The sequence below is a fragment of the Dendrobates tinctorius genome, unplaced genomic scaffold, assembly GCF_039654945.1.
Source record: "Dendrobates tinctorius isolate UK_male_01 unplaced genomic scaffold, ASM3965494v1 ptg000254l, whole genome shotgun sequence".
In the NCBI taxonomy this organism is placed as follows: domain Eukaryota; kingdom Metazoa; phylum Chordata; class Amphibia; order Anura; family Dendrobatidae; genus Dendrobates; species Dendrobates tinctorius.
In genome coordinates this window covers 595,635-621,472 of record NW_027361921.1, presented here as the reverse complement: position 1 = coordinate 621,472, position 25,838 = coordinate 595,635, and the positions used below count along the sequence as shown (strand labels likewise).

The 25,838-nt window shown below is 48.6% G+C and overlaps 1 protein-coding gene across 1 annotated transcript in view; it reads right to left on the bottom strand.

The window, feature by feature from the left end:
- The window catches only part of MOB4 (MOB family member 4, phocein), a 189,075-nt gene extending 169,384 nt beyond the window's left edge, over positions 1 to 19,691 (bottom strand). Inside the window, exon 1 of the mRNA XM_073558087.1 lies at positions 19,507 to 19,691. Coding sequence (XP_073414188.1) covers positions 19,507 to 19,566 — 60 coding nt within the window. The 5' untranslated portion in view covers positions 19,567 to 19,691. The remainder of the gene's footprint in view (positions 1 to 19,506) is intronic.
- Between the last annotated feature and the right edge of the window lie 6,147 nt (positions 19,692 to 25,838).

Here is a 25,838-nt window from a genome sequence, read left to right as displayed (position 1 = left end):
GCAGTTACCGAAACCCAGTCCTACAGGGGGTCCATGTCCCATTGGCACTACGGATCCAGCCTTCAGTGCCAGTTCCCGCAGCCCACATAGGAGTCACCTAAACTGCAGGCACCGTAGAGTCGGCTAACCCGGCCGCAAGACGACAGGACAACGGATTTGTGGCATAGTGACCTTGACACTACCCGGAAACAGCAGGCGTGCTGAAAACAGGCTGGGCAACAGGGAGTCCCCGTGCCAAAGACACTGCCGAGAACCAGCTGACGGTGCTGGAACCCAGATGGGTAGCAAAAGCTACAAGAGCCAATGGCACTACCGAGGAACAGCTGACGGTGCTGGACCATGGTTACTAGGCAGGAGGTACCTGTGCTAGAAAGCACTACCAAGGACCAGCTGACGGTGCTGGACCTCGGATACCGAGATGGAGGCACCTAGGCCAAAGGCTCTGGCGAGAACCAGCAGACAGTGCTGGAACCCGGGTGGGTAGAAGAAGGTACCCATTCAAAGCAAAGTAGCCAGGCCGCAAGCCGGCCGCAGTTACCGAAACCCACAGTCCTACAGGGGGTCCATGTCCCATTGGCACTACGGATCCAGCCTTCAGTGCCAGTTCCCGCAGCCCACATAGGAGTCACCTAAACTGCAGGCACCGTAGAGTCGGCTAACCCGTCCGCAAGACGACAGGACAACGGATTGGTGGCATAGTGACCTTGACACTACCCGGAAACAGCAGGCGTGCTGGAACCAGGCTGGGCAACAGGGAGTCCCCGTGCCAAAGACACTGCCGAGCACCAACTGGCGTTGTTGGAGCCCAAGGACAATCATGGTGTAGGCCGAGGCCTACTTGGTGGTAGTTTTAGATTGTTTGTAGGCTACAACAGACTGTCAACGTGCTCCAATTAGGCATCTGTCTCCACTCTGTTTCCAGGATTTCACGTGACCACCAACACCGCCAGTTTATGCGTACAGCAGCCGTCTGCCCAATCCACACGTGTTCCTGTGTTACTGGGATTCTGTAATGTCAGCAGATCCCCTGATGTGTGTCTGCCACTGTCTCCTGCTCTGTCCACATTCCCACCGCTTGCAGTGGGAAGGTGGACAGCGCAGGAGACAGTGGCGGACACACATTGGGGGATCTGCTGACGTTACAGAACCCCAGTAACACAGGAACACGTGTGGAATGCGTGGACGGCAACTGTGAGCAGGAACTGGCGGTGTTGGAGGTCAGGGGAAATACTAGAGACAGAGTGGAGACAGAGGCCAAATCAGAGAATGTTTAAATCTGAAGTAGTTACAATTTGGAGGCAGCAGCAGTTTGCCCGCCACACAGCAGGGGATCAGCTGACGTTACCGAACCCCACTTTCACATGAACGAGTGTGTTTTTCTGTGTGGACAGCACTTCCGAGCACCAACTGGCGGTGTCGGAGCCCAGGGAAAATCAGGTAGTAGGCCGAGGCCTACTTGGAGCCAGGTGTAAATCTGAGTTTGTTTGACTGTGGAGGGAGCAGGACACTTTGCCATACACACAGCAGGGGATCAGCTGACGTTACCGAACCCCACTTACACATGAACGAGTGTGTTTTTCTGTGCGGACAGCAATTCTGAGCACCAACTGGCGGTGTCGGAGCCCAGGAAAAATCAGGTAGTAGGCCGAGGCCTACTTGGTGGCAGTTTGCGATTGTTTCTAGACTACTACTAACTGTCAACGTACTCCAATTAGGCCTCTGTCTTCACTCTGTTTCGAGTATTTCCTCTGGCTTCCAACCACGCCAGTTGCTGCTCTGAAATGCCGTCTGCACAACCCACACTTATTCCTGTGTTACTGGGGTTCTGTAACAGCAGCTTCTCCCTAGAGGTGAGTCAGGCAATGTCTCCTGCTCTGTCCACATTTCCACTACAAGTAGTGGGAATGTAGACAAAGCAGGAGACATTGCCGTGCTCAACTCTGGAGATGAGCAGATGTTACAGGACCCAGGTACCACAGGAACAAGTGTGGATTGTGCAGACGGCACTTGAGAGCAGAAACAGGCGGTGTTGTAGGCCGGAGGAAATACTCAAAACAGAGTGGAGAAAGAGGGCAAATCAGAGAACATATTAAATCAGAGGTAGTCAGAAGTTGTAGGCAGCAGGAGAGTTTGCCGTACACACAGCAGGGGATCAGCTGACGTTACTGAACCCCACTTACACATGAGCGAGTGTTTTGTCTGTGTGGACAGCACTTCTGAGCAACAACGGGCGTTGCTGTAGCCCAGGAAATTAATTTCAGGTCATAGAAACATGAACACAACAGGAGACCTGGATCCTGTTGCCAGCCAATTATTTATTCTGGAAGAGGACTGGCAAATTCAGGTGAGATCCAGGCCTTGTTCATTTTCACAAAAGTAAGCCGGTCAACATTATCGGCGGATAGTCGCGTGCGACGGTCTGTTACCACACCACCTGCAGCACTAAAAGACACGTTCCGATAATACACTGGCAGCAGGGCAAGCCAGCACCTCCAATGCATACTGGCTAAGCTCTGGCCATGTATCCAGCTTAGAGACCCAATACTTGAACGGGGAAGAGCCGTCTGGGAGAACACTAACAGGGCACGACAAGTAGTCTGTCACCATCTGACGGAAACGTTGCCTCCTGCTGACTGGAGCCGTCTCTGATGGTGTAGCCGTTTGTGGCGGTCCCAGAAAACTTTTCCACATTTGGGCCATACTGGCCTTGCCTTGTCCTGCGGCACTGCCTCTGCTACCTCTTTGTGCAGAGCTTCCTCCACTGCCTCTACCCACATGGCTGCTTTGAAAAGCACTACCAGCAACACTTGTGGGGGGAATGGAGAACATGATGGCCTGCACAAGTGTTTCTTGGTACTCCCGCATTTTTCGCTCCCGGTTCAACTGTGGTATGAGGCTTTGTAAGTTGTCCCGGTAGCGAGGATCTAGGAGGGTGTACACCCAATAATCAGCCGTGTGAAGAAAGTTGGCGATGCGGCGGTCATTTAACAAGCACTGCAGCATGAAATCAACCATGTGCTGCAGACTGCCAACTGGACCGGAAACGCTGTCCCCAGCTTGAGGCAGCATCTCTGCCTGCTCAGCATCACCCCACCCTCGCTGTACACACTGACTACTAGAGCCTTGTGTACCTCCCTCCTCTGGAGAGATGTGTTCCTCCTCCATTGACTCCTCGTCATCCTCCTCACTAAGTGTCCCCTGCCTGGGCCTTTGTGTGGAAGCACGTTGCGCAGATTTGCCAGAAGCAGATGGCATTTCTGACTGCTCATCCTCGACCTCTTCAAAAAGCTCCTCACTTAGTGCTTGTAAGGTTTTTTGAAGCAGACAGATGAGGGGGACAGTCATGCTGATTAGTGCATCATCTGCACTGGCCATCCGCGTGGAGTCATCGAAGGCACGCAAAACTTGGCAGATGTCCCTCATAGTGGCCCACTCAGTGGTGGTGAAGTGTGTCCGGCGCACAGTGCGACTTGTTTGCGCCTGATGCAGCTGGTACTCCATTACTGCTGCCTGCTGCTCACACAACCGCTCCAACATATGTAACGTTGAATTCCACCTGGTGGGGAGGTCACATATGATGCGATGTTCTGGCAGGCGGAATCGGCGTTGCAGAGATGCAATGCGCGATCTTGCCATGCTGGAACGCCGCAAGTGAGCACACTCTAGGCGAACCTTGTGCAGCAGTACATCAAGATCCGGATAGTCCCTCAGAAAGCTCTGCACGACCAAATTGAGCATGTGTGCCAGACATGGTATGTGAGTGAGGTTGCCTAGGCCCAGAGCTGCCACTAGATTTCGGCCATTGTCACTCACTACCAAACCTGGCTGGAGATTCGCTGGCACAAACCACACATCGCTCTCCTGCTTGATGGCATTCCAGAGCTCCTGTGCTGTGTGGCTCCGATTCCCCAAAGAAATTAATTTAAGGATGGCCTGTTGACGTTTGGCCACACCTGTGCTCATATCTGGCCTAACAGGCTCACGCAGTGCTGATTCCGAGGAACTAGAGTAGGAGGAGGACTCAATATGTACAGACTGCATTCCTGCAATCCTTGGAGTTGGCAGAATATGTACAGAGCCACTCTCCAGATCTGTACCCGGCTCCACAACATTGACCCAATGGGCAGTGAGGGAAAGGTATCGTCCCTGTCCATGGCTACTTGTCCACGCATCGGTGGTCAGGTGGACCTTGCTACTGACGGCATTTAGTAGCGCATTTTTAATTTTTCCCTCCACATGCTTTTGCAGGGCAGGGACAGCTTGCCTGCTGAAATAAAAGCGGCTGGGCACATTGTATTGTGGAACTGCCAATGACAAAGTTCCGGAAGGTGTCAGTATCCACCAGCCTGAATGACAGCATCTCAAGGGCCAGTAGTTTGGCAATGCCGGCATTCAGAGCCAGTGCTCGGGGATGGTTTGCCGAGTATGGCCGCTTTTTCTCCCATGCCTGTGCTACCGATTGCTGGTGAGTGGCCTGGGAGTGTGCTGATGACTGCGAACGTGGTTCAGTGGGTGGAATTTCACTGGGTCTCTGGACAACAGTGGCAGTGGTTCTTCCATGGCGTTCCATTGAGGAAGCCGAACCAGCTGTGTGTGAGCTGGAGGAAGAGGCCCCAACACGAGCTGAAGAGGTGGTAGGTGCTGCTGAAGGTTGGCCTACATCTTCAGTGTGTCTGTGTAACTCCACCTCGTGCTTGGTACGCACATGTTTCCACATATTTGTGGTATTGAGGTTGGTCACATTTTTCCCTCGTTTCACTTTCTTATGACACAGCTTGCATTTGACAAAGCAAATGTCATCTGCAACTGTGTCAAAAAAAGACCACGCACTGCAAGTCCTGGGAGCGCCCGTTTTGTGTTTTGGAAGAGGATTGCTCCTCACGGGTGCCAAAGTAGAGGCTACAGGAAACCAAGTCTGCCCCCGCCCTCTCCCTCCTCTTTTGGCCGTTCGGGGAATCTCTTCCTCAGAGCTGCTCCCACCACCTTCCTGTGGCTGACGCCATGATGGGTCAAGGACCTCATCATCTCCACTCCCCTCTTCAAGCACCGGCTGGTCCTGGGTTGTCTCGCCAGCACCGTACGCACCAGAAATTGGCAACTGAGTCTCATCATCATCAGATGAGCACTGAGGTGTGCTGACAATAGGCACTGGCCCACCTGCCTCTTCAGATTCAGAGGGACAAAGCAGTTGCGCATCACTGCATACTCCCTCTTCTTCACGCTCTAGAATGCTGCTTGGCTGGCCACCTCTTTCCAAGCCAACAGATTCTGAGAACAGAAGTAAAGATTGAGATGGCTCCTGTCCAGGGCTCTCAGACTGCCTGGGCAATTTGGCAGGTGGTGAAGAGACAGATGGTTGCTCTTCAGTGCTCTGGCCTTGGGAGGATGCGGAAGTCATTGAAGTGGATGCGTTAGCTGCCATCCAACCGACAACGGCTTCAATTTGTTCGTCACGCAGCAGTGGGGTACGGCGAGGTCCTACAAAGCTGCGCATGAAGGACTGTTGCCTGGTAAAAGTGGGGGATGCCGGGTCAATGGTGGCCGCAGCAGACACCGAATCCCCACGTCCTCTCCCTGCTGAATCCCCCCGTCTTCTCCCTGCTGAAACTCCACGGCCACGACCACGTGCCTTACTCCCTGCCTTCTTCATCTTGGTAGACTGATAAAGATAGGCAGAAAAGTAAAAAAGGGGTGGCTTAGTGTTCTTATTCCTGAACACCTGCTAACCAGTATAAGAAACACTAATTTGGCTAAGAGTGTGTGTACTACACTTTAATATGATCTAATGTGGCCTAGACAACTGTCAAGTGGAGTGTTTGGTGAACTCTATTACCTTTTTTTTTTTTTTTTGGGGGGGGGGGGGGGGGGGGGAAGGAAAGGATGTGACCAAAGTTTGAAAGCTATAGTATCACAAACTTTTTGGAGCGATTACAATGCAGGAAGCTAACCTACAATGCAATTGATGAGGCTCCAAAAAAATAGGGTGATACTAGCCTGGCTGGCCCTGAAGGGCACAAGCCAGCAAAAAGGCTCCTCTATCTAATCCTATATAGTGTTTGCAACCAACCAATGACAATGGATGCGGTTGGAAGCACACTAATATAGGAGCAAAAATCTGGCTAAATTAGCTGCAAAAAAAGGACTATGTATGAGGCAGTGACGCACGCTGAGCGGACTACAGCTAGCGGTGGCTGTAGAACACACTGCAACGTGAGCTGCACTCACACACAGAGAGACCTATCAGACAGCCAAAAACAGTGCAGAGAAATGGGCTATAGCACTGAAAGGCTGCTGAAAGGCTCTGCTGTCCACTCCTTTAGTGTTTGCAACCAACGTATATGGATATGTATGGAAGCACACTATACAGGAGAAAAAAAAAGCAGCAATAAAAGAAAAATGTGTATGAGGCAGAGACACACGCTGGGCGGCCTACAAGCAGACGTGCCTGCAGGACACACTACACAGCGTGGGTCTGCACTCACACAGCCCTTGCAGACAGCTGTGAAAACAGCGCTGCTAGGGAAAAGCAAGCTACAGTGGTGGTTTATGTAGCCTGGGTTAAGCACTATATGTTTTGTGGAATCGCTATTTCTAACTGTCCCTCACAGTCTTCAACAGCAGCCTGTCCCTAACTGAATTCACAGCAGAGTGACCAGAAATGGCGGCTGCAGCGCTTTTTACAGTGCATCATGACATCATTTCAGCAGCCAATCACAGCCATGCCAGTAGTTAACATGCCTAACAGGATGTGCCCACACTTCTGAGGATCCCCATTGGCTGAATCAAATCGAGCGGGCTCCTAGCATTATGGGAACTTCCGATTCCGGTATTCGATATGAAAAAAGTATCGGAACTAAGTATCGGAATTCCGATACAGCTAATATCGGCCGATACCCGATACTTGCGGTATCGGAATGCTCAACACTATTGGCGACATTACTCTTCACCATTATCTCACTTATATATTGCTTCTACAATTGGATATGGAGAATTATCAGGAGAACATAATTCTGTCTGCAAGCGGTCATGTTACATTCGTATAGGGGTGGACATCCTGCTCCTGGGGGCCGCCCGAACAACTGATCAAACCGATGCAATCTGTGTCACTGCCTGAAGAACGCTGAGGGCTGGCAGTTACAGAGATGCTCAATAACTAATCAGCCCTTCCCTCCACTGCATGGGACGGCACTCATTGGTTATTAAAGGCAGGGCCTGATTTAGACAAGGTGGGGCTCCAAATGCTAACATGTTGCACAATCACAAAGAAACACTTTGGGTGTATACTATGTACATGTTCTGACTTCACGCCACTAAACGAGCATGCAACACATCTGCTCAGCAGCTCCACTGCCCAAAAAGGCGTGGTGAGCGATTAAGTGACATCATTGCGCCCACTGGCACTGGGCCCCCCAGATTCATGGGCCCCATAGCAGCCACTGATTGGGAGCCCCTGGGAGAGTGGGGTCCCTAGGCCAATGTCTAGTTTGCCTGTCCTGATTACAGAATCCCATCAGTGACTGTGACAGTAGTCTGCACTAACCAATGAGAGCTTCCCCTGGTAGTAAAACAGCATTCATTGGTTGCCGAGAGGCTCCTATCACAGTCACTGTGCAACAGCAGCTGGTGCAGGGAAGGAACATGCAGCTGCTGCTTAATAAGAGGAGGGAAGTTCCTCAACTTGCATAGTGTCCTGTTCATCTTTATGTTGGGAACAGTGAAAGTTGTTTCTTTTTTGCCCACCCTCTTAACCTGATCAGGTAAGCACTTTACTTCATCACAGCATTGTCTTTATGCAATTACAATATGACGCCTGGTCCCGATATTTACATAGGCTAATTGGGAGTTGTGCAATAAATATGAGAGCTTACATTTGTAGCCAGCAATTGAATGTCATTCACATTCATTTCTCCTCCCACTTCCCACCTGTGTGTTCCCTTACATGTGCAATTTGGTTTGGATCTTTGTTCCCCATTGTCCTCCACTTATAATGGAATTATTTAATAAACTGTGTTTGCATTTTCTACATGTCGTTGGGATTTTTTTGATTGTTTCTTTTTCCCTTTTTCCCTGTATATTTATGTACCCACATTGCAGAGATGCTGCGGCCGCAACTCCCGCGACGGGAAAAACGCATGGAATTCGCATGCGTTTTTCCCGCGAAAACAAGCGATTTTCGCGTACGGAATTCAAGCGTATTCCAAGCAATTTGAAGCATCACTTGGAATGTGATTGACAGGTTGGTCACACTCGTCAAACATAGGGTTTGACAAGTGTGACCAACTTTTTACTATTGAGGCTGCCTATGCAGCATCAATACTAAAAGATAAAATGTTAAAAATAAAAAAAAAAAATTGTGATAAACTCACCTTCCGGCGTCCCACGCAGCATCCCCAGCGATGCCTTGCGACTAAGACCTTTGATGACGTACGGTCTTGCAAGACCGCTATGTCATCACAGGTCCTTGCCGCAAGGCATTACTGGGAACGGGAGTTGACGGGAGCATCGGTAAGGCTGCGGGGGACGCTGGAAGGTGAGTATAACCTGATTTTTTTTTATTTTTGTTTTTTTTTCAGGGATATGTTACTCAGAGCCTGGAGGACAGTCTCCTCTCCTCCAGACCGTGGGTACCAGCCACACATGAGCCACTCACTTTACGCATGGTGGGCACAGCCACATGCGGAAAGCAGATCTCATGTATTCCTATGTGTGTGGAATCGCGGCGATTCTGCAAAAATAATGAGCCTGCTGCGTTTTTTTCCGCTATGCGATTCCGCTGCGGAAAAAAAACGCAGGATTAGCACAGCAGGTGCGGAATGCCATAGGAATGCGTTCTGTATGCATTTGCCACGTTTTCGCGGCGAAAAACGGGGCAAAAACGCATACAATCCGCAACGTGGGTACACAGCCTAAAGGGGTTGTCCAGACTCAGTAGAAAATGTCTGCAGGTGCTCTATGTGACTGCTGATTGTTTAATTGTGACACTGTGTAATGTGCACCCTAACAATTCCTCCGTGTGGGTGGATAGTCTCATGACGGCATCTGTGAGATTTGCATACTTGCGGTTACCTACCGACTAGTCTCATCTGGCTTCTCTCTATTCTCTTCTATTGAAAAAAACTCGATGAGACCACCCACCCGGAGAATACTGCAAAATCAGGACAGAGCGCACAGACTTTACTTCTGAGACTGGACAATTCCTTTAAAACCCATATCACCTGACAAACAAGCATTCGGGGTAACCTGTTTAGACTGGCCAATAGGAAGTAGGCGATCTAGTGACGCTCATGCTTGAGCATCGGCCAGTGTGACTGGGCCCTAGAGGTTGTCCACTGCTCAAAAAAAAAAAAAAAAAAAACCTTCGCAATTGCTATATTCTCCAATGTAAAATGACAACAGCCTACATTCACATGCCATGCTGACGAGGTTACAGCAACGTCAGATCCCTGGGGATCACGTGATGTTATATCACATGAGCCCTGCACCCAATCATTCGCTACCTCACTCTCACTTCCCATGTACAAAACAGACATCCGGAAGTAGCAAGAGCTGCTGCTGCTTAGATTTCCTACAAATGTCACTTACGTCCAAAGGAAGAAGAGAGAAGCGGCCGCTTATGGGCTGCAGAGCTCACACGGCTTAGGCTGCTTTCACACATCCGTCTTTTTGTATCCGGCACGATGCGGCGAAAAGTGTGAAAACCGGATCCGGAATTGGATCCGGTTTTGGCACATAGAATTTAATGATCGCCGCATCGTCCCGGATGGACATGCGGCGCCTTCGTTTTTAGCCGGAAACGGCAAACCTGGGCCGTCCGGCGCCAGCAAAAAACGTTGCCTGCAACGTTTTTTGCAGCGCCAGAACGGCTTGTTCAACAGCGCATGCGCAGACACTGAGATTTAACCCACAAATGCCCGGCGAGCACGCGCGTGTATCTATCTCTATGGCCTATGGCTCCTCTCAGTTTTTTGCCATCAGTCACAGTCCGTCGTTTTTTGAAAGAAACAGATCCGGCGACTGGTGCCGCTGGATCCATTTTTTTCCTCATAGACTTGTATTAGTGACGAATTGCGATGGATGGCAGCACATTTCATCAGTTGTTCGACGGATCCGTCAAATTCTTTGTCCGTCGGCCTGAGACAACGGACATAGGAACGGCTTTTGTCTACTTTGAAAAATCAGACAGCAACGGATCCGTCGCTGTCCGATTTTTGCTAGAATGGAAGCCTATGGGCGACGGATCATTCGCTGTCCAACAAATGATGGAATCCAGCGACGGATTCAGGGGTTTTTTTATCTGCGCATGAGCCGACACTGTGTGCCTGTATGATGTGTGCAGGGTGTGTGTGGAGGGCCTGTGCAGGGAGTCTGTGTGGGGGTATGCGTGTGTGTAGGCAGGCATCGTCTGATGGGACTACAAGTCCCAACGGGCTATGCCTGCTACACTGACAGTGATTGACACATTAGCCAATGATGGGACAGTAGTAGTCCCATCACCCAGCTAAGGATAGTTTCACACTAGCGTTCCTTGGAGCTGCGTCGGGCCGCGTACGGCCGCCGCTAAGCTCCAGCCCCTTCCGCACCTCCTCCGGTTAGCTCCGCCTATGGGCGCATGGCGTTGCATGCGACCTGCGTACCCTATCTTTAGCATTGGGTATGCAGGCCGTGTGCAGGTATGCGTTTGCCGGCGCATGCGTCCTTTTGACGGTGTGCCGACCTGCGCCAAACACACCCTGTTGCATTTTTTATGCGCTCGGCGCACCGTCAAAAGGACGCGTACGCCGGCAAACGCATACTTGCGCACCCAATGCTAAAGATAGGGTACGCAGGTCGCATGCAGCGTCATGCGCCCATAGGCGGAGCTAACCGGAGGAGGCGCGGCAAGGGGAAGAGCTTAGCCACGGCCCGACGCGGCTCCAAGGAATGCTAGTGTGAAAGTAGCCTAATGTGTTGAATGTGAGGGAAAAAAAAAAAACACTCAGTACACATATAGATCATACTCACCATATTCTGCTAATCCCCGAAGCCCTTGGTCACCTGAAAAAAAAAAATTGAATAAACAAACACTATACTCCGTGTCAGACGTAGTCCAATTAATACGATTGTCCCACGACGATGTCCCATGGAGAGCTGTCACATCAGCTGATGCGACCGCTCTCCAGGGGCTCCAGTGATACAAAGATGGACATAATCCTCCGCATTGTATCACTCCGCTGCCGACAGGTCACCTGTGCTCACCTGTCATTTTGTGACACTACAGCGTGAGAATTTTCTCACGCTGTAGTGCCGTAAAGCGAGAGACATATCCAATGACACACTGCTGGAGGGTTATCTCCGGTCAGTGTGTCATCGGAGGCCTATAGAGAGGTCACATCTGCTGATGTGACAGCTCTATAGGGGAAATGGTGGTGGGACAATCGTTATTAATGGGATTACGTCGGACAGGGAGTATATTGCTGGTTTGCTTTTAATTTTTTTTCCAGGTGGTCGATTGGCTTCGAATGGATAGGCGTGTAATAAAAAATGTGTCGTGTTTCATTTCATTAAAATACTTTATTCTTGTGTGTGTGGTTTTTTAACCCTTTATTAATATAACATTAATAACGGATAGGCGTCTTATTGACGCCTCTCCATTATTAACCGGGCTTAACGTCACCTTACAATAGCAAGGTGACATTAACCCCTTATCCCATATGCCACTGCTACACGGCAGTGGGAAGAGAGGTGCTAAATACCAGAATTGGCGCATCTTAGAGATGCGCCATTTCTGGGACGGCTGCAGGCTGGTCTTTGTAGCCAGGGGGCAATATCCATGGCCCCTTCCTAGGCTATGAATATTAGCCCGCAGCTGTGTGTAGCCTTTCTAGCTATAAAATATAGGGGGACCCCACGTCATTTTTTTGGGGGGTCCCCATATTTTAATAGCCAGTAAAGGCTATGCAGAGAGCTGCGGGCTGATATTCATAGCCTGGGAAGGGGCCATGGGTATTACCCCCTTACCAAGCTACAAATATTGGCCCCCGGCTTTCCCCCTCTGGCACAGAAAGTTGCGCGGGAGCCCACGCCATTTTTTTTTCCTATTTTTTTTTTTTTTTAAATAAAAAATATTGTTCATTAATAAACATCGGCCTAGCTGTATATCTATCCATAGATATATCAAAAAATAGATATACCTATGGATATATCCATAGATTATGTATTCTATCTATTCCATATCTGTCTGTGGGCGTTTTTAAAAATGGATCCGTCAAAAAATGGAAGAAATGGATGAAAAAACGGGAGCGAAGGATCAGTTTTTCACAATCTGCGATGGATCCGTCGATCCGACGGATTGTGACTGACGCCAAAAAACTGATATGTGAAAGCAGCCTTAACGTCACGTGAGCCTCAGTGCCAATGTGGCAGAAATGGCACCACAAGAGAATATATGCTGTTTTTATTCTACACAGGGGGTATAGCAATTGAGAAGGGGTTGTCTACACTGTGTTCCAAATTATTATGCAAAAAATATTTCCTCATTTTCTCTAAATTACCTATATGAATTGCAGTCATTGTTATTTTCCAGTCATCTAATATTCTTGTACAATTGCTATGTTTTTGAACAAACTGCCTATGAAAACAGTATATTTTTAACCCCTTAAGCCCCAAGGGTGGTTTGCACGTTCATGACCGGGCCAATTTTTACAATTCTGACCACTGTCCCTTTATGAGGTTATAACTCTGAAACGCTTCCATGGATCCCGGCGATTCTGACATTGTTTTCTCGTGACATATTGTACTTCATGTTAGTGGTAAAATTTCATTCATATAACTTGCGTTTATTTGTGAAAAAAACGGAAATTTGGCGAAAATTTCGCAATTCTCCAAATTTGAATTTTTATGCCCTTAAATTACAGATACGGCACAGAAAAAACTTGATAAGTAACATTTCCCACATGTTTACTTTACATCAGCACAATTTTGGAACCAAAATTTTTTTTGTTAGGAAGTTATAAGGGTTAAAAATTGACCAGCGATTTCTCATTTTTGCAACACCATTTTATTTGTACGGACCACATCACATTTGAAGCCACTTTGAGGGGTCTATATGGGATATATACCCAAAAGTGACACCATTCTAAAAACTGCACCCCTTAAGGTGCTCAAAACCACATTCAAGAAGTTTATTAACCCTTTAGGTGCGTCAGGAATTTTTTGAATATTTAAAAAAAAAAAAAAAAAAAAAAGAAAAAAAATGAACATTAACTTTTTTTCACAAAAAAAAAAACTTCAGGTTCAATTTTTTTTAATTTTACCAAGGGTAACAGGAGAAATTGAACTGCAAAAGTTATTGTGCAATTTGTCCTGAGTACGCCGATACCTGATATGTGGGGGGGAACCACTGTTTCGGCGCATGGCAGACCTCAGAAGGGAAGGAGCGCCATTTGACTTTATAAATGCAAAATTGGCTGGAATTCAGATCGGACGACATGTCGCGTTTGGAGAGCCCCTGATGTACCTGAACAGTGGAAACCCCCCACAAGTGACCCCATTTTGGAAACTAGACCCCCCAAGGAACTTATCTAGATATGTGGTGAGTACTTTGAACCCACAAGGGCTTCACAGAAGTTTATAACGTACAACGGTACAATTAGAAAATCATATTTTTTCCACAAAAATGATCTTTTCACCCCCAATTTTTATTTTTCCAAGGGTAACAGGACCCTAAAAGTTATTGTGCAATTTGTTATGAGTACGCTGATACCCCATATGTGGGTGTAAATGACTATTTGGGTGCATGGCAGAGCTCGGAAGGGAAGCAGCGCCATTTGACGTTTTTGGCTGGAATTGAGATCGGACACCATGTCGCGATTGGAAAACCCCTGATGTACCAAAACAGTGGAAACCCCCCACAAATGACACCATTTTGGAAACTAGACCCCGCAAGGAACTTATCTAGATGTGTGGTGAGCACTTTGAACCCCCCAGTGCTTCACAGAAGTTAATAACGCCCGGGTGTGAAAATAAAAAAAATCGTATTTTTTCCACAAACATGATCTTTTAATCACCAATTTTTTTTATTTTCCCAAGGGTACAAGGAGAAATTGGACCCCAAAAGCTGTCCAATTTGTCCTGAGTACGCCGATACCTCATATGTGGGAGAAAACTACTGTATGGGCACATGTCGGGGCTCGGAAAGGAAGCAGTGACGTTTTGGAATGCAGACTTTGATGGAATGGTCTGCGGTTGTCATGTTGCTTTTGGAGAGCCCCTGATGTACCTAAACTATTGAAACTCCCCACAAGTGACCCCATTTTGGAAACTAGACCCCCCACGGAACTTATCTAGATGTGTTGTGAGCACTTTGAACCCCAAGTGCTTCACAGAAGTTTATAACGCCTGGGTGTGAAAATTAAAAAAAATATATTTTTTTCCACAAAAATGATATTTTTGCCCCCAATTTTTTATTTTCCTAAGGGTAAAAGGATAAATTGGACCCCAAAAGTTGTTTTGCAATTTGTCCTGAGTATGCTGATACCCTATATGTGGGGGTAAAACACTGTTTGGGCGCATGGCAGAGCTTGGAATGGAAGGAGCACCATTTGACTTTTTCAGCGCAGAATTGACTGGAATTGAGATAAGACGCCATGTTGCATTTGGAGAGCACCTGATGTGCCCAAACAGTGGAAACCCCCAATTCTAACTCTAACCCTAACCCCAACACACCCCAAACCCTAATCTCAGCCCTAACGGGAAAATGGAAATAAATACATTTTTTTTATTTTATTTTTCCCTAACTAAGGGGGTGTTAACTGGGGGTTTGATTTACTATTTATGGCGGTTTTTATATTTGGCAGCTGTCACACGCTAAAAGACGCTTTTTATTGTAAAAATAGTTTTTGCATCACCACATATTGAGAGCTATAATTTTTCCGTATTTTGACCCACTGAGTCATGTGAGGTCTTATTCTTTGCGGGACGAGTTGATGTTTTTATTGGTAACATTTTCGGGCACGTGACATCTTTTGATCACTTTTTAATCCGATTTTTGGGACGCAGAATGAACAAAAACCAGCGTTTCATGAATTTCTTTTGGGGGGGTGCGTTTACACCGTTCCGCATGCGGTAAAATTGATAAAGCGTTTTTATTCTTCGGGTCAGTACGGTTACAGCGATACCTCATTTAGGTCTTTTTTTATGTTTTGGCGCTTTTATGCAATGAAAACTATTTTATATAAAAAATTATTTTTGCATCGCTTTATTCTGCGAGCTATAACTTTTATTCTTTTGCGGATGACGCTGTATGGCAGCTCGTTTTTTGCAGGACAAGCTGACATTTTCAGCGGTACTATGGATATTTATATGCGTCTTTTTGATCGCGCGTTATTGCACTTTTTGTTCGGTGGTATGATAAATCATTTTTTGCTTCGTTTTTTATGGGGTTCGCTAAAGGGGTTAACTAATGGGACAGTTTAATAGGGCGGATCGTTACGGACGCGGCGATAACAAATGTGTACTTTTGTTTTGTTTTTTTATTTCCAAAAAATGGATTTATTATGGGAATCACAGATCAGCGATCTGTCACAGGCAGTGCAGTAGGCTTCCTCGTGCCTGTGCTTTGCAGGGAATGAGGAAGCCAGCTCCCTACAGGCCCCCGAAGGTCCCCGTCGCCATCTTGGATCCGGGGGCCTGTAGGGAAAGAGCCCCCCGCAACAGCACTGCATATTGCGCTGCCGTGGGGGGGCTCAGGGAAGCACGGAGGGAGCCCCCTCCCTGCCGATGCTTCCCTTTAACCCCCGGTACACCGCGATCGTGTTTTATCGTGGTGTACAAGGGGTTAACGTGTCGGGGGCGGTCCGTGACCGCCCCTGACACATTGTGCCGGGTGTCAGCTGTGATAATCAGCTGACACCCGGCCACGATCAGCGGCGCTCACCACGTGGGCGCCGCTGATCGCTATGACGTACTACCCCGTCCCTGGGAATTAAGTCCCAGGGCACATGGACGGGATAGTACGTCTCATGGCAGTAAGGGGTTAAAAATAAGACACTCAAAATGCATGTTCCAAATTATTATGCACAGCAGAGTTTTCAACCTATGGTCAATTGTGAAATTATAAGCATTATCAGCTTATTACAAAATGAAATCAAAGTTTTCAAGTCAAAACTTTATTCTAGGTGATGTTACATTTGCACATAGGACCCCTTGTTCGAAAGAAGCTTCTGAACTCTCTCGTCCATTGAATTTGTCAGTTTTTGGATGGTTTGTGCTTCAATTGTTTTGCATGTGGACAGAATACCCTCCCAGAGCTGTTGCATACATGTGAACTGCCTCCCGCCATCATAGACACTCCTTGTGATGATGCTCCAGAGGTTCTCAATGGGGTGGAGGTCAGGGGAAGATGGTGGCCACGCCATAAGTTTGTCCTCTTTTATGCCCATAGCAGCCAGAGATGCAGATGTGTTATTTGCAGCATGAGACGGTGCATTATCATGCATGAAAATGATCTTGCTGCGGAAAGCACGGTTCTTCCTCTTGAACCATGACAGGAAGTGCTGTTTTAGAAACTCCACATAGATTATGGAGTTCATCTTTACCCCTTCAGGGATCCTAAAGGGGCTGACAATCTCTCTCCACATGATTCCAGCCCAAAACATTACTCCACCTCCTCCTTGTTGGCGCCTTAGCCGTGTTTTTATGGGGTGTCCATCAACCAGCCATCTGGACCATCGAGCGTTGCACGGCACTCATCGGTGAACAAAACAGTTTGGAAGTCAGTCTTCATGTATCGTTCGGCCCACTGGAGCTGTTTCTGCTTGTGTGCAGTGGATAGAGGTGGTTGACAGGATGGCTTACGCACAGCTGCAAACCTCTGAAGGACCCTGCATCTTGTTGTTCGGGGGACGTTGGAGGCACCAGCAGCTTCAAAAACTTGTCTGCTGCTATGACAAGGCATTTTTGCAGCTGCTCTTTTAACCTGACGCAATTGCCTGTTGGAAAGAGTCCTCAATTTTTCCTTATCAGCACGCACACGTGTGTGCTGGGAATCAGCTACATACAACTTGATTGTGCGATGATCACGATGAAGTGTCTTGGCAATGTTGATTGTAGTCATGCCTTGACCTAAATACTCCACAATTTGTTACTTCTCAGCAGCCGACACATCCTTTTTCTTTCCCATTTTGGCAAAAAATGTAGGCTGCTTAATAATGTGGAACAGCCTTCTTAAGTAGTCTTGCCTTTATTTGGACACACCTGCCAAACTAATTTGCACAGGTATCTGCAATTGCTTTCAGTGATATAAAGAGCCCTGACACACATAACCATCAATGAGTTTAAATGACAAACAAAAAAATTCTAACCTTATCACTCCTAAACTCTCTTTGCATAATAATTTGGAACACAGTTTAAGTAGTGGACAACTCCTTGTATTGATGTTTGTAATTGTTGATGTCCATCATTTTATCATCATGTATCTAATGTACTACTGATTAAAATAGGACATGGGAGCGCTGTGCGTGTGGGTGCTGCCCGTGCGTGCTAGCCGTGCCCGACACGTGAGCGCTGCACGTGCGTGCTAGCCGTGCCCGACACGTGAGCGCTGCGCGTGCGTGCTAGCCGTGCCCGACACGTGAGCGCTCCGCTACCTTAATAGAACAAGACATGAGCAACAGCAAATAATGAGCAGTTCTAAGTGTGCAGTCAGACGGTCATATAACATGGCTGAGGATCACTTCGCAATGCTTGCTCTCGCTGGTGGCTCTCCTGACCCAAATGCAGAAACACATGCTGTCACGCTCATGTGAGGAGAGCCGCGGGCCAGTCCAGGCACTGCGATGCAATAGTCACCCCTGTATTACGTATGACTGCGCCCTAAAAGTGAGTTTATATGAGAATTTCATTATTTAGCCAGCACGAGTGCCAATGCTATATTAATACAACACCAACTACAGTAGTTTAACTTTTATTGTGGCCCCTTAAAGTAGAGAAAAGAGACAATGTGGTCCTCAGACTAAAAGAACGCTTGTGCCCCCCAGTGTAGGTGGTGTGGTGCCCTGTGTGGGCACAAGTAGAGACTTCTGCTATATGTGAGCATTATCTTTTTGGACAGCCGGATACGACCCTTACATAGCCCTGTCCTGTTTTCCTCCCCTTCTCTTTTCTAGAAGGAAAAACTGCAGTATGCTATAATCTGAAGAAAAAAAAAAAAAAAAAAACGTAGGGCAAGAAGGGGACATAGTATGGCACGTAACAATTAATGGGCTCCTCAGCGGTAAAGCGTGCACGGTAGAAGTGTAACCCGCTCTACTGCCCAATTTTTTGGTGGCCTTTAAAAAAAAAAAAAAAAAAAAAAAAAACTGATGTTTGTTTCCATCATCACTTTGAAATGTTCTCAATTTTTTTTTCCCAGTGAAAAAATAGGGAATTTAGTGTTTAGTATGTTCGTAAGGCCGGGTGCACATAGTGTTGACAGGCTGCATTAGCGCTATAGCATAATGCGTTATGCTATACCGCTGGCACTGATGATTCATCTGCGGTGACGGAGCCTCAGATGCTGCAGCCCGTGTCCGAGGCTCCGTCAGTGAATGTCACAAATGTATGCCGCTTTATGGCATACGTCGCAAGGCGCCACATAATGGGGGTCTATGGTGGCGTTAACGGACTGCCATAACACAGTGTGACCCCGGCCTTTGTATGTTTGTTGGTTCGGTGCACATTTACGGTGAGTGCACACGCTGCGGATTCACCTGCGGGTTTTTTCCAGCGGAAACGCAGGTAAAACCGCAGGTAAAGTGACCTGCGGTTTGGCCTGCGGTTTTGCTAAAGGTGTGAAACCGCAGCAGAATCCGCAGAAACAATTGACATGCTGCGGAAAAAAACCCGCAGCTTTTCCGCAGGTAAAAAACCGCAGCGTGAGCACTGCGGTTTTGAAAACCCATAGGCTAACATGGTGAAGTACCATGCCTGCGGAACTGCTGCAGTTCTGCAGGGCCAAAACCGCAGCGTGTGCACATGGCCTTAGTTTTCTGACCTTTTTTAACTCTTTATGGGACGTGGCTGTACTCCAGTGCATGGGCTAGAAGTAAACCTGCAGCTGAGAGGCCCTATCACCTACTGACTGGGCCCCTGTGCGCACCACAAAAGCCGCTGCCAGACACCAGGGTCCGGTCACTTCCACAGGCTGGAAGCTGCTCTCCCCCATAGAGAGCCCATGGGTGGTCTTCTAGCCAGCAGAGTATCGCACCTTGTGATTAGGACCCTGCAGCCCTCCTATAGCGCTCTGCAGTGAGGAGCCGGGAGGCACAGGGCTGCCTCACTGCGGCGGCTCCAGCGCGACACACACGGCCCCGCTCTCCTGTAGTAATGGCAGAATAGCAAAACAAAGTATGGCGGCCGACACTCCGTGGGCAAATGGCGCTTTGCAGCTCCCAGCCGGCTCCTTACTACAGAGGCAAAGGCTCCGAAAGCCGAAGGGCCCCGCCACACACCGCCGGGGACCGGTCACCGGACGCGCCGTGCAGCTGGTACCTGGCTCCTGGTGCCCGGCCTGTTTCTTCTCAGGACTGTAGCGCCCTCCGCCATGACCATAGTGACAAAATGCAGGGTCCACGCAGAAGCGCCGTCTCCAGAGTAGGCGGAAGCAATGTCTGACTGACGCCGGCTGCTGGGCGTCTATTCATAGGTCAGACAGCAGGGTGTCATCCGGCAGCACTAGCAAGTGTGGTTTCACATACAGGGGTTGGGGAAGATGGGGAAAATGCCCTGCAGAGGTCGGAGGTGTCCGAAACCGACGGCGAACGTCATACTAGGCCGCGAAGCACTTAGGGTACGTGCACACGCTGCGGATTGCAGTGCGGATTTGGCCACGCGGATTTTGTAAAATCCGCAGGTAAAGCTGCAGGTCAAAATACCTGCGGATTGCTCTGCGGTTTTTCATCTCCTCAATGAAGGATGGCAAACCGCAGCAGAATCCGCAGCGTGTGCACACAGCCTTAGGGTGCAGGCCACGGCCGTATGAGGCCTCTTTCACACATCAGTTTTCTGCTATCAGTCGCAATCCGTCAAATTTGTAAAAAGATGGATCCGGCGACTGATGCCACTGGATCCGTTTCTTTCTCATAGGCTGGAGTCCCACTGCCATAATTCTCGTGCGAGGCTCGCATCGTAAAACTTGCCCTGGCCGCTCCTCTCCTGACCTGAGCTGCACAGTAATCCATCGTGCGGTCATGCTCAGGTCAGGAGAGGAGCTGCCAGTCTGTGAAGTGGATGCGATTGTCTCATCAGAAATATGGCAGTGTGAGGCTGTGAGCACACTGCATTTTTTTAGCGGACTTGCCAATAAATCCGCTATAAAAAACGCTAAAATAAGCTTCCCATTCATTGCTATGCATTTTGCACTTTTTGTGCATATTAATGCGTTTTTTACCGCGAAAAAACGCTTTGCGGTAAAAAACGCAGCATTGCTCATTAATTTTGCGGATTTTTCAGCATTTCTGGCCATTTCTATGGGTCTGGAACAGTGCGGGAAAAAACGCAAAAAAACGCGCAGTTTCTAGGAAGGGAGTCCGGGTTTTAAGCAGAAATTTTCTGCTACGTTTGCTCATAGCCTGACTCCCGCCATAGACTTGTATTAGCGACCGTTTGTGACAGATGGCCTCACATTTCATCCGTCGGTCGACGTATCCGCTGTAGTCCGTCAAATGAGGGAATCCGGCGACGGATTCCGTTTTTTTAACTGAGCATGCTCAGTTTACCTCTGGTCACTGGTGCTAGCTGATGGTACAATTAATCCCATCATCCGACACCTACTACCACTACCTACTACCGCTCCTGCGCTGAATATAAATCTCTATATATAAAAATGAGTGTGTGTGTGTGTGTGTGTCACTAACCGATCACGAAGCATCTTTCATTTCACCAGAGCTGTTTAAAAGAAGCTGAGCTCTGATTGGTTGCTATTAGCAACAGTTTGCCTTGCAACCAATCATTAAGCATCTCTCATTTCAAGTTTTCCTACTTGGCAACACCTCAGCAGACACTGATATGGTGGGAGAAATCTAGCATCCCCGGGAACATAAGCTCCCAGCCATTGTCTGCCCCCCAAAAGGGAGCAGAGAGCACATGACAGAAATGAATCCCCCCTCCCGTTCCCATATACCCATCACACATCCATTATCCCATAGGCACATCTTCCCTCTTAAAGGGATCATTGGTATGGAAGTCAGAGCAAATTCATCCAGCTCTGTGGTTCTGACCCCATAGTCTCTTAATGGGATCATTGGTACGGAAGTTAGGGCAAATCCACTCAGCGTTTTGGTTCTGACCCCAGGCCTTTCTTAAAGGGATCCTTGGTATGGAAGTCAGGGCAATTGCCTTCAAATGCTCTGGTAATGACCCCAGGCTCTCTTAAAGGGATCTCCTGTTTGGAAGTTAGGGCAAATCCCTCAGCGCTCTGATTCTCACCCCAGGTTTCTATTAAAGGGATCAGTGGTATGGAAGTCAGGGCAAATCCACTCAGCGCTCTGGTTCTGACGCCAGGCCTCTCTTAAAGAGATCCCCGGCATGGAAGTTAGGACCGTTCCACTCAACATTCTGGTTCTGACCCCCTGCTGATGGGATGATGTGGGATATTAGGGGTAGTAGTCCGGCGGCTCTGGCTGACGGGATGATGTGGGATATTAGGGGTAGTAGTCAGGTGGCTCTGGCTGACGGAATGATGTGGGATATTAGGGGTAGTAGTCCGGCGGCTGTGACGGGATGATGTGGGATATTAGTGGTAGTTGTCCGGTGGCTCTGGCTGACGGGATGAAGTAGGATATTATGGGTAGTTGTCCGGTGGCTCTGGCTGATGGGATGATGTGGGATATTAGGGGTACTTGTCCGGATGATGTGGGATATTAGGGGTAGTAGTCCGGTGGCTCCGGCTGACGGGATGATGTGGGATATTAAGGGTAGTAGTCCGGCGGCTGTGACGGGATGATGTGGGATATTAGTGGTAGTTGTCCGGTGGCTCTGGCTGACGGGATGATGTGGGATATTAGGCGTAGTAATCCGGTGGCTTTGACGGGATGATGTGGGATATTAGGGGTAGTAGTCCGGTAGCTCTTGCTGACGGGATGATGTGGGATATTATAGTGAACTAGATTATGGCCCGATGCTATCGCATCGGGAGGATGCGATAGCATCACACCTCTTGCCATGTTAACCCTCAACACACACTCCTCTCACCTTTCACCATCTCCACTCACTCTTTCACTCCACATACGACCCCTTCTCTCACTCCGTCTCTCATACTCACGCCGTCATCGCCGCTGCTCCACGAACCCCGACATCTTCCGCCGGCGCCATCCTGGATCCAGACGTTGTCCACGCCGGCGACATGTTCTTGCGGCGACGCCATCTTGAGTATCGTGTAATCCCGCGATACTCAAGATGGCGTCGCCGGAAGAACATGTCGCCGGCGTGGACGACGTCGGGATCCAAAATGGCGTCTGCGAAATCTCGCGAGTTTTCGCCGATGCCATTTTGGATCCCGACGTCATCCTCGCCGGCGACATGTTCTTGCGGCGACGCCATCTTGAGTATCGCGGGATTTCGCCGATCAAAAATAGCGTCGCCACAGGAACATGTCGCCGGCGTGGATGCCGACGCCATTTTGGATCCCGACGTCCTCCACGCCGGCGACATGTTCTTGCGGCGACGCCATCTTGACTATCGCGGGATTTCGCTGATCCAAAATGGCGTCGCCACAACATGTCGCCGGCGTGGAGGACGTCTGGATCCAGGATGGCGCAGGCGGAAGAAGATGTCGGGGATTGTGGATCAGCGGCGATGACGGCGTGAGTATGAGAGACGGAGTGAGAGAAGGGGTCGTATGTGGAGTGAAAGAGTGAGTGGATGTGAGTGGAGATGGTGAAAGGTGAGAGGAGTGTGTGGTTGTGCGCACACGCTGTGGATTAGGTGCGGATTCATCAGCGCGGATTTTGTAAAATCCACAGGTGAAACCGCAGGTCAAAATACCTGCGGTTTTACCTGCGGATTGCTCTGCGGTTTTGCCCTGCGGTTTTTCATCTCCTCAATGGAGGAGATGGCAAACCGCAGCAGAATCCGCAGAAAGAATTGACATACGGATTGAAAACCGCAGATAATCCGCGCGGAAAATTCCGCACCGTCTGCACTGCGGTTTTTGATTCCCATAGGGAATCATGATACTGTACACCGCAGCAGAAACTGCTGCGGGTCCGCAGCGGCCAAAACCGCTGCGAAACCGCAGCAAAATCCGCAGTGTGTGCACACAGCCTAAGTGTTGAGGAGGAGTGGTGTGTTGAGGGTTAACATGGAAAGAGGTGTGCGGTGACATCACCGGTTACAACTGGACGGAAGTTGTTACAACCGGAAGCTGCTTAGGGCATTTATTATTATAGATGTGGCTATGCGGAGTGGGCGGGGCTATACACTCAGCTTTATATATATATATATATACACTCACTGGCCACTTTATTAGGTACACCTGTCCAACTGTGTGTTAAGACTTAATTTCTAATCAGCCAATCACATGGCGGCAACTCAGTGCATTTAGGCATGTAGACATGTAGACATGGTCAAGACAATCTCCTGCAGTTCAAACCGAGCATCAGTATGGGGAAGAAAGGTGATTTGAGTGCCTTTGAACGTGGCATGATTGTTGGTGCCAGAAGGGCTGGTCTGAGAATTTCAGAAACTGCTGATCTACTGGGATTTTCACGCACAACCATCTCTAGGGTTTACAGAGAATGGTCCGAAAAAGAAAAAAAATCCAGTGAGCGGCAGTTCTGTGGCCGGAAATGCCATGTTGATGCCAGAGGTCAGAGGAGAATGGGCAGACTGGTTCGAGCTGATACAAAGGCAACAGTGACTCAAATTGCCACCCGTTACAACCAAGGTAGGCAGAAGAGCATCTCTGAACGCACAGTGCGTCGAACTTTGAGGCAGATGGGCTACAGCAGCAGAAGACCACACCGGGTACCACTCCTCTCAGCTAAGAACAGGAAACTGAGGCTACAATTTGCACAAGCTCATCGAAATTGGACAGTAGAAGATTGGAAAAACGTTGCCTGGTCTGATGAGTCTCGATTTCTGCTGCGACATTCGGATGGTAGGGTCAGAATTTGGCGTAAACAACATGAAAGCATGGATCCATCCTGCCTTGTATCAACGGTTCAGGCTGGTGGTGGTGGTGTCATGGTGTGGGGAATTTTTTCTGGACACTCTTTGGGCCCCTTGGTACCAATTGAGCATCGTTGCAACGCCACAGCCTACCTGAGTATTGTTGCTGACCATGTCCATCCCTTTATGACCACAATGTACCCAACATCTGATGGCTACTTTCAGCAGGATAATGCGCCATGTCATAAAGCTCGAATCATCTCAGATTGGTTTCTTGAACATGACAATGAGTTTACTGTACTCAAATGGCCTCCTCAGTCACCAGATCTCAATCCAATAGAGCATCTTTGGGATGTGGTGGAACGGGAGATTCGCATCAGGGATGTGCAGCCGACAAATCTGCGCCAACTGTGTGATGCCATCATGTCAATATGGTCCAAAATCTCTGAGGAATGCTTCCAGCACCTTGTTGAATCTCTGCCACGAAGAATTGAGGCAGTTCTGAAGGCAAAAGGGGGTCCAACCCCTTACTAGCATGGTGTACCTAATAAAGTGGCCAGTGAGTGTATATATATATATAGATATAATCATTATAATTTGTTAGAACTAACCGTAGTTACTATGCCCGGGCAGCGCCAGGCTCTACCGCTAGTCTCTATCGCTAGTCTCTATATATAAAAGTGAATGTATGTATGTGTGTGTGTGTGTATCACCAACCAATTACGAAGTATCTTTCATTTCACCAGAGCTGTTTAAAAGAAGCTGAGCTGTGATTGGTTGCTATGAGCAAGTTTTCCCACTTCACAACACCTCAGCAGACACTGACATGGTGGGAGGAATCTAGCATCCCCGGGAACATAAGCTCCCAGCCATTGTCTGCCCCTCAGACAGGAGCAGAGCACATGACAGAAATGAATCCCCCCTCCTGTGGATCATTAGTATGCAGGTTAGGGCAAATTCACTCAGCGTTTTGGTACTGACCCCAGGCCTTTCTTAAAGGGATCTCCGGTATGGAAGGCAGGGCAAATCCATCCAGTGCTTTGGTTCTGACCCCATGCCTCTCTTAAAGGGATCCTTGGTAAGGAAGTCAGGGCAATTGCCTTCAAATGCTCTGGTACTGACCCCAGGCTCTCTTAAAGGGATCTCCTGTACGGAAGTTAGGGCAAATCCCTCAGCGCTCTGATTCTGACCCCATAGTTCTATTAAAGGGATCATTGGTATGCAAGTCAGGGCAAATCCATCTAGCGCTCTGGTTCTGATCCCAGGCTTTCTTAAAGGGATCCCTGGTATGGAAGTGAGGGCAAATCCAATCTTCACTTTGGTACTGACCCCAGCCCTCTCTTAAAGGGATCCCCAGTATGGAAGTCAGGGCAATTGCCTTCAAATGCTCTGGTACTGACCCCAGGCTCTCTTAAAGGGATCTCCTGTACGGAAGTTAGGGTAAATCCCTCAGCGCTCTGATTCCCACCCGAGTCTTCTATAAAAGGGATCACTGGTATGGAAGTTAGGGTAAATCCCTCAGCACTCTGATTCCCACCCGAGTCTTCTCTTAAAGGGATCATTGGTATGGAAGTCAGGGCAAATCCTTCAGCACTGTGGTTCTGACCCCAGGCCTCTCTTAAAGTGATCCCCGGTATGGAAGTTAGGACCGTTCCACTCAGCGCTATGATTCTGACCCAAGGGTCTCTTAAAGGGATCCTCGGTATGGAAGTGAG